The following is a 14040-nucleotide window of genomic DNA, read 5'->3' as shown; positions in this document are numbered from 1 at the left end:
AAATACAAATGGTCTAACTATACCAAATAAAAGACAGAATGCTAGATTGGATATGAAAAAGTTTTTAAAGCAGGACCCACCTAAATGCTCTCTACAGGAAATTTTTAAGTTTAAAGACATATAACTTAAAGGCAAAAGGGTGGGGGAAAACAAAGATATATCATGCAAACATGAACTTCAAGGAAGCTGGAATAGCTAGCTATATTAATATCACACATATAAAACTCAAATGTAAAAGGATAGGGAAACAAATATACGAGATCATACGAGCTCGAACAAGAAAGTCAGAGTACCTATATTAATATCAGACGAAGTATACTTTGTGTAATATTACCAGGGAAAAACAGAAAAGTTACATAATAATAAGGGGATCTATTCTCCATGCAGACCCAACAGTCATAAGTGTGTATTCTTCTCTAAAAACAGAGCTTCAAAATACATGGTTAAAACTGAAAAGAGAAATAGACAAATCCAGAATTGAAACAACACATACCTGAATAACTCTTGCATCAAATGAAATCACAGAAACATAACTTCACTTAAAGAAATGAAAAAGAAAGCACACTGTCAATTATCCTAAACAAGAATGTTCACTCTTGTACATGAAGACGGCCAGCTAAAAACTGGATACAAATCAAATGTCCACCAGCAGGTTGATGGATAAACAAATTGTAAGATATTCATACAATGGAATATCTCTTGGCATTAAACAGTATTATTATACACTCAAAAATTTGGATTTATCTCAAAACATTCTATGCTAGATGCAAGAGTACATACTACATGATTTCATTTTATGAAATTCAAGAAAAAGGAAAATTAATCTATAATGGCAGAAAGCAGATCAGCAGTTGTTCAGAGCAGAGGGAAGTTTTAAGAGTGATTAAATGCTCTCTGTCTTGATATACACGGTACTTACATAGCGTTCATATTTGTTCAAATCAACCAAATTAGCTAACTGTATATTTAAAAGGAATGCATTTACAATAGATAACTCAGTAAAACAGATTTTTTTAAATAGCAGGCCATGCATGTGGTAAACATGTATTTCTTGGGATGTTATATAATTAACAATAATAATAAGAGGAAGTAACTACAACCATGGAACACCTGTGTTTAGGTTCTCTAAATATTATATGATAAGGAACTCATTCAATATTCAAAGCATACACAGTAAATTCAGACTTGCCCATATCAGTTACCAGGTAGTAACTGGTACAAACAAGATTCAAACCAGGTGTGGCTGACTCTTAATACTCTATGTTCTGACCTCATTACTGCCTTAAAACATATTAAGATATTACAAGCTAAATGTTCTTCATATAAGCCAAAGGAAGAAAGCCTCAAAATATTAATTGATGAGATTGAAATGACATATATTTATTTTACTAAATATTAAAAACATCACCAACATTTATATAATACTCCACCTAAAATAGCAGTATGCACTCTTCTCAAGGCACATGGAACATTATACAGGACTAACAATATGTTAGACCATAAAACAAATGTCTATAAATGTGAAAGGATACATGTCAAAGAAACTGTATTCTTCAACCACAATGGATGAAATTAAAAATCAGTAACATAAGGACATTTGGAAAGTTCAGAAACGTAAGAAAATTAAACAGTCTTAAATAACCAATGGGTCAAAGAAAAAAATCACAAGGGAACTCAAAAAATACTTTGAGATTAACAAAAAAAGGGAAATAAAACACACCAAAATTCATGGCATGAAGTAAAAGAGGAGCATAAAGGTTACTTACCCATAAATACCTATGTTAAAAAAAGATTTCAAATTAATACTCCAAACTTTTACCTTTAAAAACTAGTAAAAGAGCAAACTAACCCAAAGAAATTAGGAAAAAACAAATATTAGAGAAAAATGAAATCGAGAATAGAAAAATCAAAGCAAAATCAATGTAATTAGAAGTTCATTCATTAAAACAGTCAACAAAATTGACAAACCTTTAGTTAGTATGACCAAGAAAAAAAGATGACCCTCATTATTAAAATCAGAAAACAGGGAACAATACTCCCAACCTTACTGAAGTAAAAAAGGACTTTGAAAAAAGCATTATGAACAATTCTATGCCAACCAATCAGATAACCTAGATGAAACACTTGCAACTTTAAGAAAAAACAAAAATTGGAACATACCTACATAATAAGTAAAAATGCTGAATTACTAAAAGATAAAAAATAGACAAACTGGACTTAATCAACACTGAACACTTTTGTGCACCAAAGGACACCATCAAACGTGAAAAGAAAACACAGGAGAAAATATCTAAAAATCACGTATCTGATAAGGGATTAATGTCTAGAATAAAGGACTCCTACATCTCAGTAAGAACTTCACAATTCAAAAATGAGCAAAGGACTTGAACAGACATTCTCTAAAGAACATACATAATAGCCAATAAGCACAGGAAAAGATGATCAACATCACCACTCATTAGGGAAATGCAAATCAAACCACAATAAGATACCATTTCACACCCATTAGAATGGGTTATTATTTTAAGAAAAGAAAAAAGAAGAGGAAAATATCAAGTATTGGAGATGTGGAGAAATTGGAAGCCTTATACATTTTTGGTGGGAATGTAAAATGGTGTAGCCACTAAGGAAAAGTTTGGGAATTCCACAAAAAGTTAAACATAAAATTGACGTATGGATCTAGAGGGTTAAGATGGCAGCATAAGAGGTGAGACAGAGGCTTCCTCCTAAAACTGCATATAATATGAAAATGTAATTAATACAACTAATCCTGAAAAAGCAACAGGAAAAAGGACTGCTCCAAACTGCATATATCTGGAGAAAAAGATTAAACCTCACGGAACAGGGTAATGTACCAAAGCCATGGCCGGGCAGATCCCAAGCCCTTCCTCCCCCCTCCCCCAGCTCACTGGCAGGAGGAAGAGAAACAGAGCGGGGAGGGAGTGGAGGCCTGGACTGCTGAATACCTAACTCTGGAGATCTGCTCTGGGAGAACAAACCTACATTTCATGGTGCTTGCATGGTACTCTCGTGATTTGGGGATTGGAAAGCTAAGACACACAGAATTCCTGGAGAGACTGAGGTTCCAGCTGCTTATGAGAAGCAGTGATCCATATCCAACTGCTCTGGGACAAAAGAAAGGCGGGCAGTCTGAGAGATTTACTAACAGCAAGAGGGCTGCTAAGGGGCAAAGACTGCACAGAGCTTACTGCTCAGGAGAATGGACAGGTAGACAAAATTTCTGGGTTGCAATCTGCCCAGCATGTTGGGAACTTTCACGATCTTCAGGTGCTCCTGCTCCCTGGCTGGCCACACAGCTCCAAGGACCCCCTCCCGTGATACACAGCCTACTGCAACTTTCCCCCAGCCAGCCCCACCTGGCTCGCAAATAAGCAAACCCTACCCTGGTGTTAGGGCAGCCAGAGAAAAGACCTGTATACAGCAAAAAAACACACAGAAAGCATAGAGGCTTATAGCTGTGTGCTCGGTCCACAGCAGCCGGAAAGCAGGAAACAGCTCTTTCCTCCCCGCAGGCACTAATACCACTCCTCTGAGACCCCTGACATTGCTGCAGGCGCTGAGCAGTTCCAGAGAGTAGAGCTTCTGGACACTGGAGGGCACCATGTACAAATATGAAATGCCAAAGGAACCTGGTTCAAAGTAAAATTATGAATATAACTCCTGAGAAAGATTCAAGTGACATCGACCTCATGAATCTTCCTGAAAGGCTTTCAAAATAAAAATCATTCACATGCTCATAGAGGTACAAAAAAATATTCAAGAACTCAGGGATGAATTGCAGTCTGAAATCCAGAACTGAATCCACGTTCTGCGATATAGAACACAGTATCAGAAATGAAACATACAATGGAAAGTTTTAAAAGCAGATTAGATATAGTGGAGGAGACGATGAATGAAACAGAAATTAGAGACGAGGAATACAAAGAAGCTGAGGCATAGAGAAAAAAGGATCTTTAAGAATGAAAGAATATTGAGAGAACTGTGTGACCAATCCAAACAGAACAATATTCGCATTATAGGGGTACCAGAAGAAGAAGAAGAGAGAAGAAAGAATAGAAAGTATCTTTGAGGAGGTAATTGCTGAAAACTTCCCCAATCTGGGGAAGGAGAGAGTCTCTCAAGCCATAGAAGTGCACAGATATCCCAACACAAGGGACCCAAGGAAGACAAAACCAAGACACATAGTAACTAAAACGGCAAAGATCAAGGATAAGGACAGATTATTAAAAGCAGCCAGAGAGAGAAATAAGATCACATACAAAGAGAAGCCCACAAGGCTATCATCAGAATTCTCAGCAGAAACCTTACAGGCCAGAAGGGAGTGGCATGATGTATTTAATGCACTGAAGCAGAAGAGTCTGGAACCAAGAATACTTAATCCGGCAAGATTATCACTTAAATTTGAAGGAGGGATTAAACAATTTCCAAATAAGCAAAACTGAGAGAATTTACCTCCCACAATCCATCCCTACAGTCTATTTTGGAGGGACTGCTATAGATGGAAGTGTTCCTAAGGTTTAATAGCTGTCACCAGAGGTAATAAAACCACAGTAAAGAAAGTAGAACAGTTAATTACTAAGCAAATGCAAAATTAAATCAACGATCCCTAAAGCCAATCAAGGGATAGACAAAGAGTACAGAATATGATACCTAATATATAAAGAATGGAGGAGGAAGAAAAAGGAGGAGAAAAAAAGAACCTTTAGATTGTGTTTGTAATAGCATATTATGTGAATTAAGTTAGACTCTTAGATAGTAAGGAAGTTAACCTTGAACCTTTGGTAAATAGGAATCCAAAGCCTGCAATGGTCATAAATACATACCTATTGATAATCACCCTACATGTAAATGAACTGAATGCACCAATTGAAAGACACAGAGTCGCGGTATGGATTAAAAAACAAGACCCTTCTATATGCTGCCTACAAGAGACTCACTATAAACCCAAAGCCATACACAGACTAAAAGTGAAGGGATAGAAAAAGATATTTCATGCAACTAATAGGGAGAAAAAAGCAGGAGTTGCAGTACTTGTATCAGACAAGATAGACTTCAAAACAAAGTCACAAGAGACAAAGGAGGACATTACATAATGATACAGTGGTTAATCCAACAAGAAGATATAACCATTATAAATATCTATGCATCCAACACAGGAGCACCTACATATGTGAAACAAGTACTAACAGAATTAAAAGGGGAAATAGAATGCAATGCATTCATTCTAGACTTCAACACTCCACTCACACAAAAGGACAGATCAACCAGACAAAAAATAAGTAAAGAGACTGAGGCACGGAACAGCACATTAGAACAGATGGACCTAACAGACATCTACAGAACTCTACACCTAAAGGTGGCAGAATACACATTCTTCTCAAGTGCACATGTAACATTTTCAAGAATAGATCAAATACAAGGCCACAAAAAGAACCTCGGTAAATTCAGAAAGATTTAAATTGTACCAACCAGTTTCTCATACCACAAATATATGAAACTAGAAATAAATTATGCGAAGAAAATGAAAAATCCCACAAACACATGGAGGCTTCACAACAAGCTCCTAAATAACCAATGGATCAATGACAACACAGAGATCAATCAATATATGGAGAAAAATGACAACAATAATTCAACACCGCAAAAATCTGTGGGACACAGTGAAGGCCGGGCTAAGAGAAAAATATATTGCAATTCAGGCCTACCTCAGGAAAGAACAGTCCCATATGAACAGTCTAAACTCACAATTAATGAAACTAGAAAAAGAAGAACAAATGAGGCCCAAAGTCAGTAGAAGGCGGGACATAATAAAGATTAGAACAGAAATAAATAAAATCTAGAAGTATAAAACAATAGAAAGAATCAATGAAAGCAAGAGCTGGTACTTCAAGAAAATAAACAAAATAAATAAACCCATAGCCAGACTTACCAAGAAAAAAAGAGTCTGCTCACATAAACATAATCAGAAATGAGATAGGAAAAATCACTAGGGACAACCCAGAAATATAAAGAATTATTAGAGAATACTATGAAAAATTATATGCCAACAAACTGGATAACCTAGAAGAAATGGACAACTTTCTAGAAAAATACAACCTTCCAAGGATGACCAGAAAGAAACAGAAAATCTGAACAGACCAATTACCAGCAAGGAAATTGAAATGGTAATCAAAAAACTACCTAAGAAAAAATTCCTGTACCAGATGATTTCACTGCTGAATTTGATCAAACATTTAGTGAAGACCATCCTCCTTAGAGTTTTCCAAAGAGTAGAAGAAAAGGGAATACTTCCAAACTCATTCTATGAAGCCATCATCACTCTAATACCAAAACCAGGCTAAGACACTACAAAAAAAAGAAAATTACAGACCAATATCCCTGCTGAATATACATGCAAAAATACTCAACAAAATATTAGCAAACCGAATTCAACAATACATCAAAAAGATCATCCAACATGATCAAGTAGGATTTATTCCAGGGATGGAAGGATGGTACAACATCCAAAAATCCATCAGCATCATAAACAACATCAACAAAAAATACAAAAACCACATGATTATCTTCATAGATGCTGAAAAGGCATTTGACAAAATTCAACATCCATTCATGATAAAAACTCTCAACAAAATGGGTATAGAGGGCAAATACCTCAATATACCTCAAAATACCTCATAATAAAGGCCATATATGACAAACCCACAGCCAACATTATACTTAACAGTGAGAAGCTGAAAGCTTTTCCTTTAAGATCTGGAACAAGACAAGGATACCCACTCTCCCCACTTCTATTCAATATAGTACTGGAGGTCCTAGCCTTGGCAATCAGACAACACAAAGACATAAAAGGAATCCAGATTGGCAAGAAAGAAGTCAAACTGTCCCTGTTTGCAGATGACATGATATTGTACACAAAAAAACGTAAAGAATCCACTCCAAAACTACTACATTTAATATTTGAATTCAGCAAAGTTGCAGGATACAAAATTAACATGCAGAAATCTGTGGCACTCCTATATACTAAGAATGAACTAGCAGAGAGAGAAATCAGGAAACCAATGCCATTCACAATTGCAACAAAAAGAATAAAATACCTAGGAATAAACCTAACCAAGTAACTGAAAGACCTATACTCTGAAAAGTACAGGATACTCATAAGAGAAATTAAAGAAGATACCAATAAATGGAAACACATCCCGTGCTCATGGATAAGGCAAAGATATCTTTGGCACCAATACAAAGTTGGCTATTGCACTATAAAAAAGGATAATGCCATAAAAAGCCAATTAGAATACTTATAAGTGCTGATGAACACTTTACATATCCTAGCACAGCAATATCTCACATAAGCCAAAAACCCCTTCAGAATTGTGTACAAAACTGGCACTACTCAACAGCAGAAGTGATACACAAAAATCTATTAACTATCTCATTCTGCTCCATGCATTTTTTTCAATTCAGTGTTTCAGTATTTCCACAAAACACAGAAGTGAACCTGAAGTAATATATATATACATTGTTATTAAGTCTTGTAACTTAATGAAGATTATGGTCAGAGTATTGTTTTTTAAAAGGTTTAGGACTAAGTATATTTAAAGTAGGTTAGTATGGATATCATCACGTCAATGACAAATGGAAGTTGACTACAAACACAGTGTCTATATAACTCATCTGTACAAGTACCTTTTTGAGAGTGAAAGGGGTTGTTACCTGGGCATAATACAGATAATAGCAGGCATAAAGTGAAATTATCCAAAGCAAACTGAGTGTTATGGTCACACCAGCCAAAACTATGATCACCCACAAAACCATCTTTTTTATGCATAGATCCGGGAAATGTAGTTCATAAGAGGGTGAGAATAAAAAGGTAGTGCAGGTTTCTCCCACTATCCGAAGTAGCATGTTCCTATGAAACGTTTAGGAAGCTGAAATGGCATGAAGCAAAAAAAGCAACTACCGTTCATTTATATGGAAAATTTTTTCAGCATTTCCAGACCCCCAAATTAACCTCAACTTAGCTTTTTTGACAGATCTTGCTGAGGGATACATAAAATAAGATGAGATAAAGCACAGATGCTCACAGACACAATTCAAAGCTCCAGTGCTTGATGTGAGATGCTGAGTGTAGCTCCCAGGAAATGATCTAGGTGGGGCCACTCTTACTGCTGGGGGTGCACAGCTGCCTCTCTAACAGCTCACTGCAAAACAAATGCTGAATGCTATTTTCACTTTCCACCTTTTTTCATAAAGTGAAAACAGGTACTTATGTAGTTCTTTCCTAAAGTGAATGGCATAACATGAACTTTCAAAAGGCAGGGGACACTTGTACTTACATGTAGTTTTTGTTTCTAATGTCTTCTCTAATCAGAGGACAGAAAATAGACATTTCCGGAATCTACATACTGCCTTTGCATATGTCAACTCTGATGAACTAAAGCATCATAGTCAACTCCATTATTCAAAGAGTTACTCCAATCCCCTTCAACAAACTGTACTGTGGGCTTTAAAGGAAACAGAGCTTTAAGAGGGGGTCTTTCTCTATCAAACCCTCTCTATTCCCACTTCCCTCCCATCACACCACTCTTAGCCATTCAGTTTCTGTGAGAAGTCATAGCTACTAGAAATAAGCTACCTCATGCTCAAAGATAAATTAAAATTAAGGTGTGAACCCTCCTTAATCTTCAGACCCAAATATCACAGAGCCATGCTACTATGCTTTAATCTGCAATTCAGACTTTTCCAATATCCCATACAAAACACCAACGCTGAAGAACGTAAAGCTCCATGGCAACTGTGGAAAGAATATATTCTTTAAATGAATTTTATCAGCAGTCATTCCTCTGATCTAAAAATGAATAAAGAAAACATCTCACTCTTGCTCACTCATTACACTGGAAAAGTACCCAGAAAGCAAAAGTCCTCCACATATAGTGTTATATGTTTATGTCAGTGCTAAAGAATATTGACCCTTATGATTAATCCAGTTTGGTTACCAATAACATCAGAGTGAATCACCTGCTCCATGTAAATTAAAATAACATTGCAAAAAAATATTCAACAGTTGCAAATGACTCAGTTGATAATGGTTTCATAAACTAATGTTATACCATTATCTTCACTTTGCCTTTTATGACTTTTCATACACTAAAAGTTTTATTACATCATGCATACAAAGCAAAACCATAAAAGGTCACCATTAATGTAAATCTTCATGACTACCAAATAAGTTAAGATTTCATATGTTGGCTGTCCCTGTTCATAAATATGTACACCTGGGAAAAACTCTTTCAACACGGAATAATATTTTTCTGTGAAAAGTCATAAATAAGTGTTAGATGAAAATAAACCTTTACATTACATTCAAATTCTTATGTGTCTCAAGTATCAAAAATGGAATTAACTATTTTATTAAAATCTGCTTTGTTCTAAATAGATATTTCATTGTTTTGCTATATAGTTCAAAGTTCTGATACAATATTTACAGAATAGGCCTCTGTGGCAAATTATATATTCCAAAAATAACCACAATAAGTCCATTCCCACATGTTCTTCTATGATATGACCCTGCCCCTTCCCAAAGAGAGATAAAGTCTAATAATTCTCCCCTTGAATCTGGGCCGATCTCAGTGACCTGCTTGACCACAAGAATGTAGGAAGTGACATTCCAAGACAATTAGTACATAAGAAGCCATGCAGACTACACGTACATCACTTAGAACATTTGCTCTTAGGATGCTCCCTCTGGGAACCCAGTCACTACTCTGTGAGAGACTCAAGTCACATGCAGAGGCCTCAGTAAACATTGTAAGTGATGGACTCAGCTAGGGTCCTAGTTGATAGCCAGCCATCAATTGCCAGCCATAATGAGGACACATTCCAGTCAGGCCTTCAGATGACTCCAGTCCCAGCCACTATCTGATTTCTTCATGACAGAACCCAAGCAAGAAATGCCCACCTGTTAACCACAGAACTGTGAACATAATAACTTGCTCTTTTAAGCCACTAAGTCTTAGGATGGTGTGTTAGGTAGCAATAGGTCACTAGACTCACCTCTAACACAGTGTGTTTGCGTATAGGGACATGTTGCTTTAAACATGCATACTCAGAGCAAGAATTACACTCATGGCAGCTGTAACTGTGAGGCAGCACATACAAGCTCACTAGGTGAAGAGCAGGAACAAGTTTTTAGGAAAAATACAATTTGAGGGGCTGCAAAAGAATGCAGGTAAATTCAACAAGTTAAACATGCATATAACAGCTCAAATCTATACTCACAATATACAGAAAACTAAGACTAATTTTGCATTCCTGCAATTCTCTTTTCAAAGAATAATTGTGGGTAAAATTGCAGTAGTTCCAGAATCTCTTACCTGGCCTTAGTACATCTCCATATCCAGTAGCTGTTTCCAAGGGGTGGAGAGAAGTAATCCATCGCCACATCAACAGGTGATTATCAATAGGTGATCACATAGGGGAGTGAGAGGGCATACCTGGACCTGAGAGGTTGGGTAGTATCCCTTTTTGCAACCGGGATGCGAGAGACATTCTTGGGTGTGCAGAAGTGGAAGACTGCTTATAAGCAATAAATGGGTTTCTCCCACTTTATTTCTCCCTTTGACTGATTTTGGCTTCAAAGGTAATTTGCCCCAGGCTGGGAGGCAGATTTACCCCCCAGAGTTACTATAATGAAATTTCAGATCTCTGAATAGTCCCCAAGTAAATTTCTAAAATCATCATCACATTATTCATAAATGTTTACCTACTTATAGGTATGTTGTACAGTTATGACAACACTAATCTCTAATCACCAGTCAATGAGACTACCTGAGTCTTTCTATTAATATATGAAGAGAAAACCAAAAATATTTAATGATTCTGAATGAGTCAAGATTTGCGGTATCTTAAGCCTTATAAAACTTTGTAAAAGTTTGTTTCAAATACATCTGATTGCTACATCTCATTTGAAAAGTACTTTTGTATCATAAAAATGACAGGTTAAACTGTGATAAGTTTTATACTTTTAAGGAAATTATTACTATTGAAAAGAGAAAATTTAAATTCTAATTATTTTATCTACTACTCAAATCCATCAATGATTTTAGATCAATCAAAATGAGGATACCTCCTCTTAATTACTTCCCTCATGGCGCTTGAGAGAAGAATAATAGGACATTTTCCTTAAATTACTGCAAATATAAAAGAAAAACAGTATAAACAAACAAACAAAAAACTAATAGTAATAAGCATATAAAGAACAGTTAATGAATGTACTTGCATAGTTAACCCCTAAACACCTATAAAGAAAGAATAAAAAAGTACAAAGACACTAGCAGTTTGTTTCTAAACAGAGGCACCACCAGGTGTTCAGGGTAGAATAATTCTTTGTAGTGTAAGACAATCTGGCATATCACACCCCTGGTCCCCACTCAATCAGTGTCATTAATAACCCCTGTCATTGTGATAACCAAAACCATCCTTAATAGAACAATACCACCAGGGCTAGACAAAAGCAGCACTGTGATAGAGAAGAAAAAGATCTGAAGCTTGACAGACCTCATCTTAAAAGGAGAGCCCAATACTTCCTTATCAGTATGTTATTACAATATTCCTAGAATCATGCCTGGGACTTAGAGACATTCAACAATGTTACTACAACAAAGCACAGATATATCTTATTCTTCTATCAAGTTACTTTTACAACTTTCACTTTTAAAGCTATTTTAGAGTGATTTAAACTTTACATTTTCATTGTACAAGCTATAAAAAGTGCTTTACTGCAATTGACATTCAAGTACTTATGTATATCTATATGAGGGAGTAAATGTGTATGCATAGTTTTTATAAGTTTAAGTATATGCGAGTACCTAGCAGTCACACACTAAAAGATATAGGAACTCAAATCTTTGCTGAGTTAAAAAAAATATATTTACTTTATTAACAGATAGCAAAGACCTCCTTAAATATTGAGAGGAGTCTAATTTAGGGGATGCCTTTCCAAAGTATAAAGGCATTACACTAACTATAAAGAAACTCTAATATAAAATATGAAAGGGATCAGAACTGAAATGAATATTCAATGGCATATTCAAAAACTATACTTGATTTGTAATACATGTTATATAAAACACAGTCTACACAACAAAAGGAGTACAGGAGAAACAGTACAAATATCCAGTTCTCCATTTTGAGCATAGAAAGTAGGCATTTCTTATGAGATGATGGGTGGAACATGAATATAGTATGCAAACAACATTATCTGGCTAACAAACAGGTTCATGATCCCAAAGGACTTCATCAGAAAAGGAGGTAAACAAAACTTCTACATACTAAATATTGAGGATTAATGGAAGGTAATAACAGCACCACAGACTTAAATTCCATATGATGATACATTTTGAGCTTCCCAGACCGAGTAAATTAAAGTGTATTTCAGTCAAACAAAACAAAACACAATGTAATGTAACATATGGGAGAGAGAAGAAACACAAAAAACTTCAACATGAAACTGGTATGTCTTAATTCATGATTTCAACTTCAAATAACTATTCATTATAGGTACTTAAGAACTCAGCACAATGAGGTGAAGGGAAAAAAAAGTAGGAAGTAAAAACCTGACTTCTAATTTTGCCTCTGCTACTACTTTTAAACAACCACTAAAATCTCAGGATTTTAAGTTTACTCATCTGTGAAATGACCAGCACAGTCATAGATTCTGTAGGTTCCATCTATAAAATACGTGGTGTTTCTAAAATCATAGTAATATATAAAAGTGAAATCACTGTCTAGGAGAAGTAAAGATGGAAAAATTAGCTCTAATCAGATCCTATACCCCATTGCCTGGTCAAGGACTTGGTTCCTGATGCTTTCCCCACTTTCTCCCGAATCATCATCCTAATTTCCCCCTTACAAAGGAACATTTCTCTTCAGAATACACAGATGTCATATTATAGCATGTCATATTATAGCCTACCTCTGAAAAAAGAAAATTTTGATCAAGCAACCAGTTAAAAGAAATACCAGTTAAGTGAAACACTCCACTTAAACAGTGGCAAAAAAGGACAAAATACCTTATAAACTTTATCAAAACTGTGCAACTTATAAAAGGCAAACTTTAAAACACTTCTAAAGTATACAAAGATATGCTGCATTCTTGAAAAGGAAGATTTAATATCACAAAGACATTAATTTAAAACTATGCCAAACCCAAAGTTTATCTGGGGACAGCAGGGAAAGGCAAGAGTATCTAGAAAAACACTGAGGGGAAAAAAAAAATGAGGGAAACTAGTCCCGCCAAATATTAAAATGTATTATAAGGCTTCAATAATTAAAACCATGTGGTAGCAGCACATAAATAGACATACACCAAAGGGACAAGAGAGAAACTTCAAAATATAGATCCAAATACATGGAGGATGGAATATATAAAGGTAGTGTTCAAATCAGAAAGAAAAAAGATGGACTAATTAGTACATGGTGTTGGAATTTTGGGGTAGCCAAACAATAGAATAAAGTTAGAGCCATACTTCAGATTACATAACAGGACAAATTCCAAAAAGATTAAAATTTAAATGTAAAAAACGAAACCACAGGTGTAAGACTTTGGAAGACAGTTTGGCAATTTCTTACAAAGCTAAAAACAGAGTCTTACCATATGATCCAACAACCATGCTCCTAGGTAGTCACCCAATTGAGTTGAAAACCTATGTCCACACAAAAAAAACCTGCACATGAATGTATTTTATAGCAGCTTGATTCACAATCACAAAAACTAGAAGCAATCAAGATGTCTGCCAACAGGGAATGGGTAAACAAACTAGAATTCATCTATATAATGGAGTATTATTCAGAAATTAAAAGAAATGAGCTATCAAGCCATGAAAAGACATACATGAAGCTATGTAAGAAGCCAGTCAGAGAAGACTACATACTACATGATCCCAATTACATGATATTTTGGTAAAGGCAAAACTAGAGAAATAACAACAACGAAAAAAGAAATTAGTGGTTGTCAGAGATTCA

The 14040-nt window shown here is 35.5% G+C and overlaps 1 protein-coding gene across 8 annotated transcripts in view; it reads right to left on the bottom strand.

The window, feature by feature from the left end:
• Nucleotides 1-14040, bottom strand: part of LOC108401140 (signal transducing adapter molecule 1) — a 107334-nt gene that overhangs the window by 58099 nt on the left and 35195 nt on the right. Inside the window, exons 2-3 of one of the 8 annotated variants that reach the window (XM_073229139.1) lie at nucleotides 10392-11207; nucleotides 10072-10230 (exon numbers count right to left, since the gene is read on the bottom strand). The exons of 4 other annotated variants lie outside the window; for them this stretch is intronic. Coding sequence is in view for 3 of the 4 variants with exons in the window: in XM_073229137.1 (XP_073085238.1) it covers nucleotides 10392-10453 (62 nt within the window). In the remaining variant the exon portion in view is untranslated. The remainder of the gene's footprint in view (nucleotides 1-10071; nucleotides 10231-10391; nucleotides 11208-14040) is intronic. 3 more of the 8 variants (XM_073229137.1, XM_073229136.1, XM_073229138.1) reach the window with 3 other exon arrangements.

The sequence above is a fragment of the Manis javanica genome, chromosome 2 (genome assembly GCF_040802235.1).
Source record: "Manis javanica isolate MJ-LG chromosome 2, MJ_LKY, whole genome shotgun sequence".
NCBI classification, from domain to species: Eukaryota; Metazoa; Chordata; class Mammalia; order Pholidota; family Manidae; genus Manis; species Manis javanica.
Note: the sequence above shows the minus strand (reverse complement) of the source record. Positions and strands in the feature narration are given on the sequence as shown.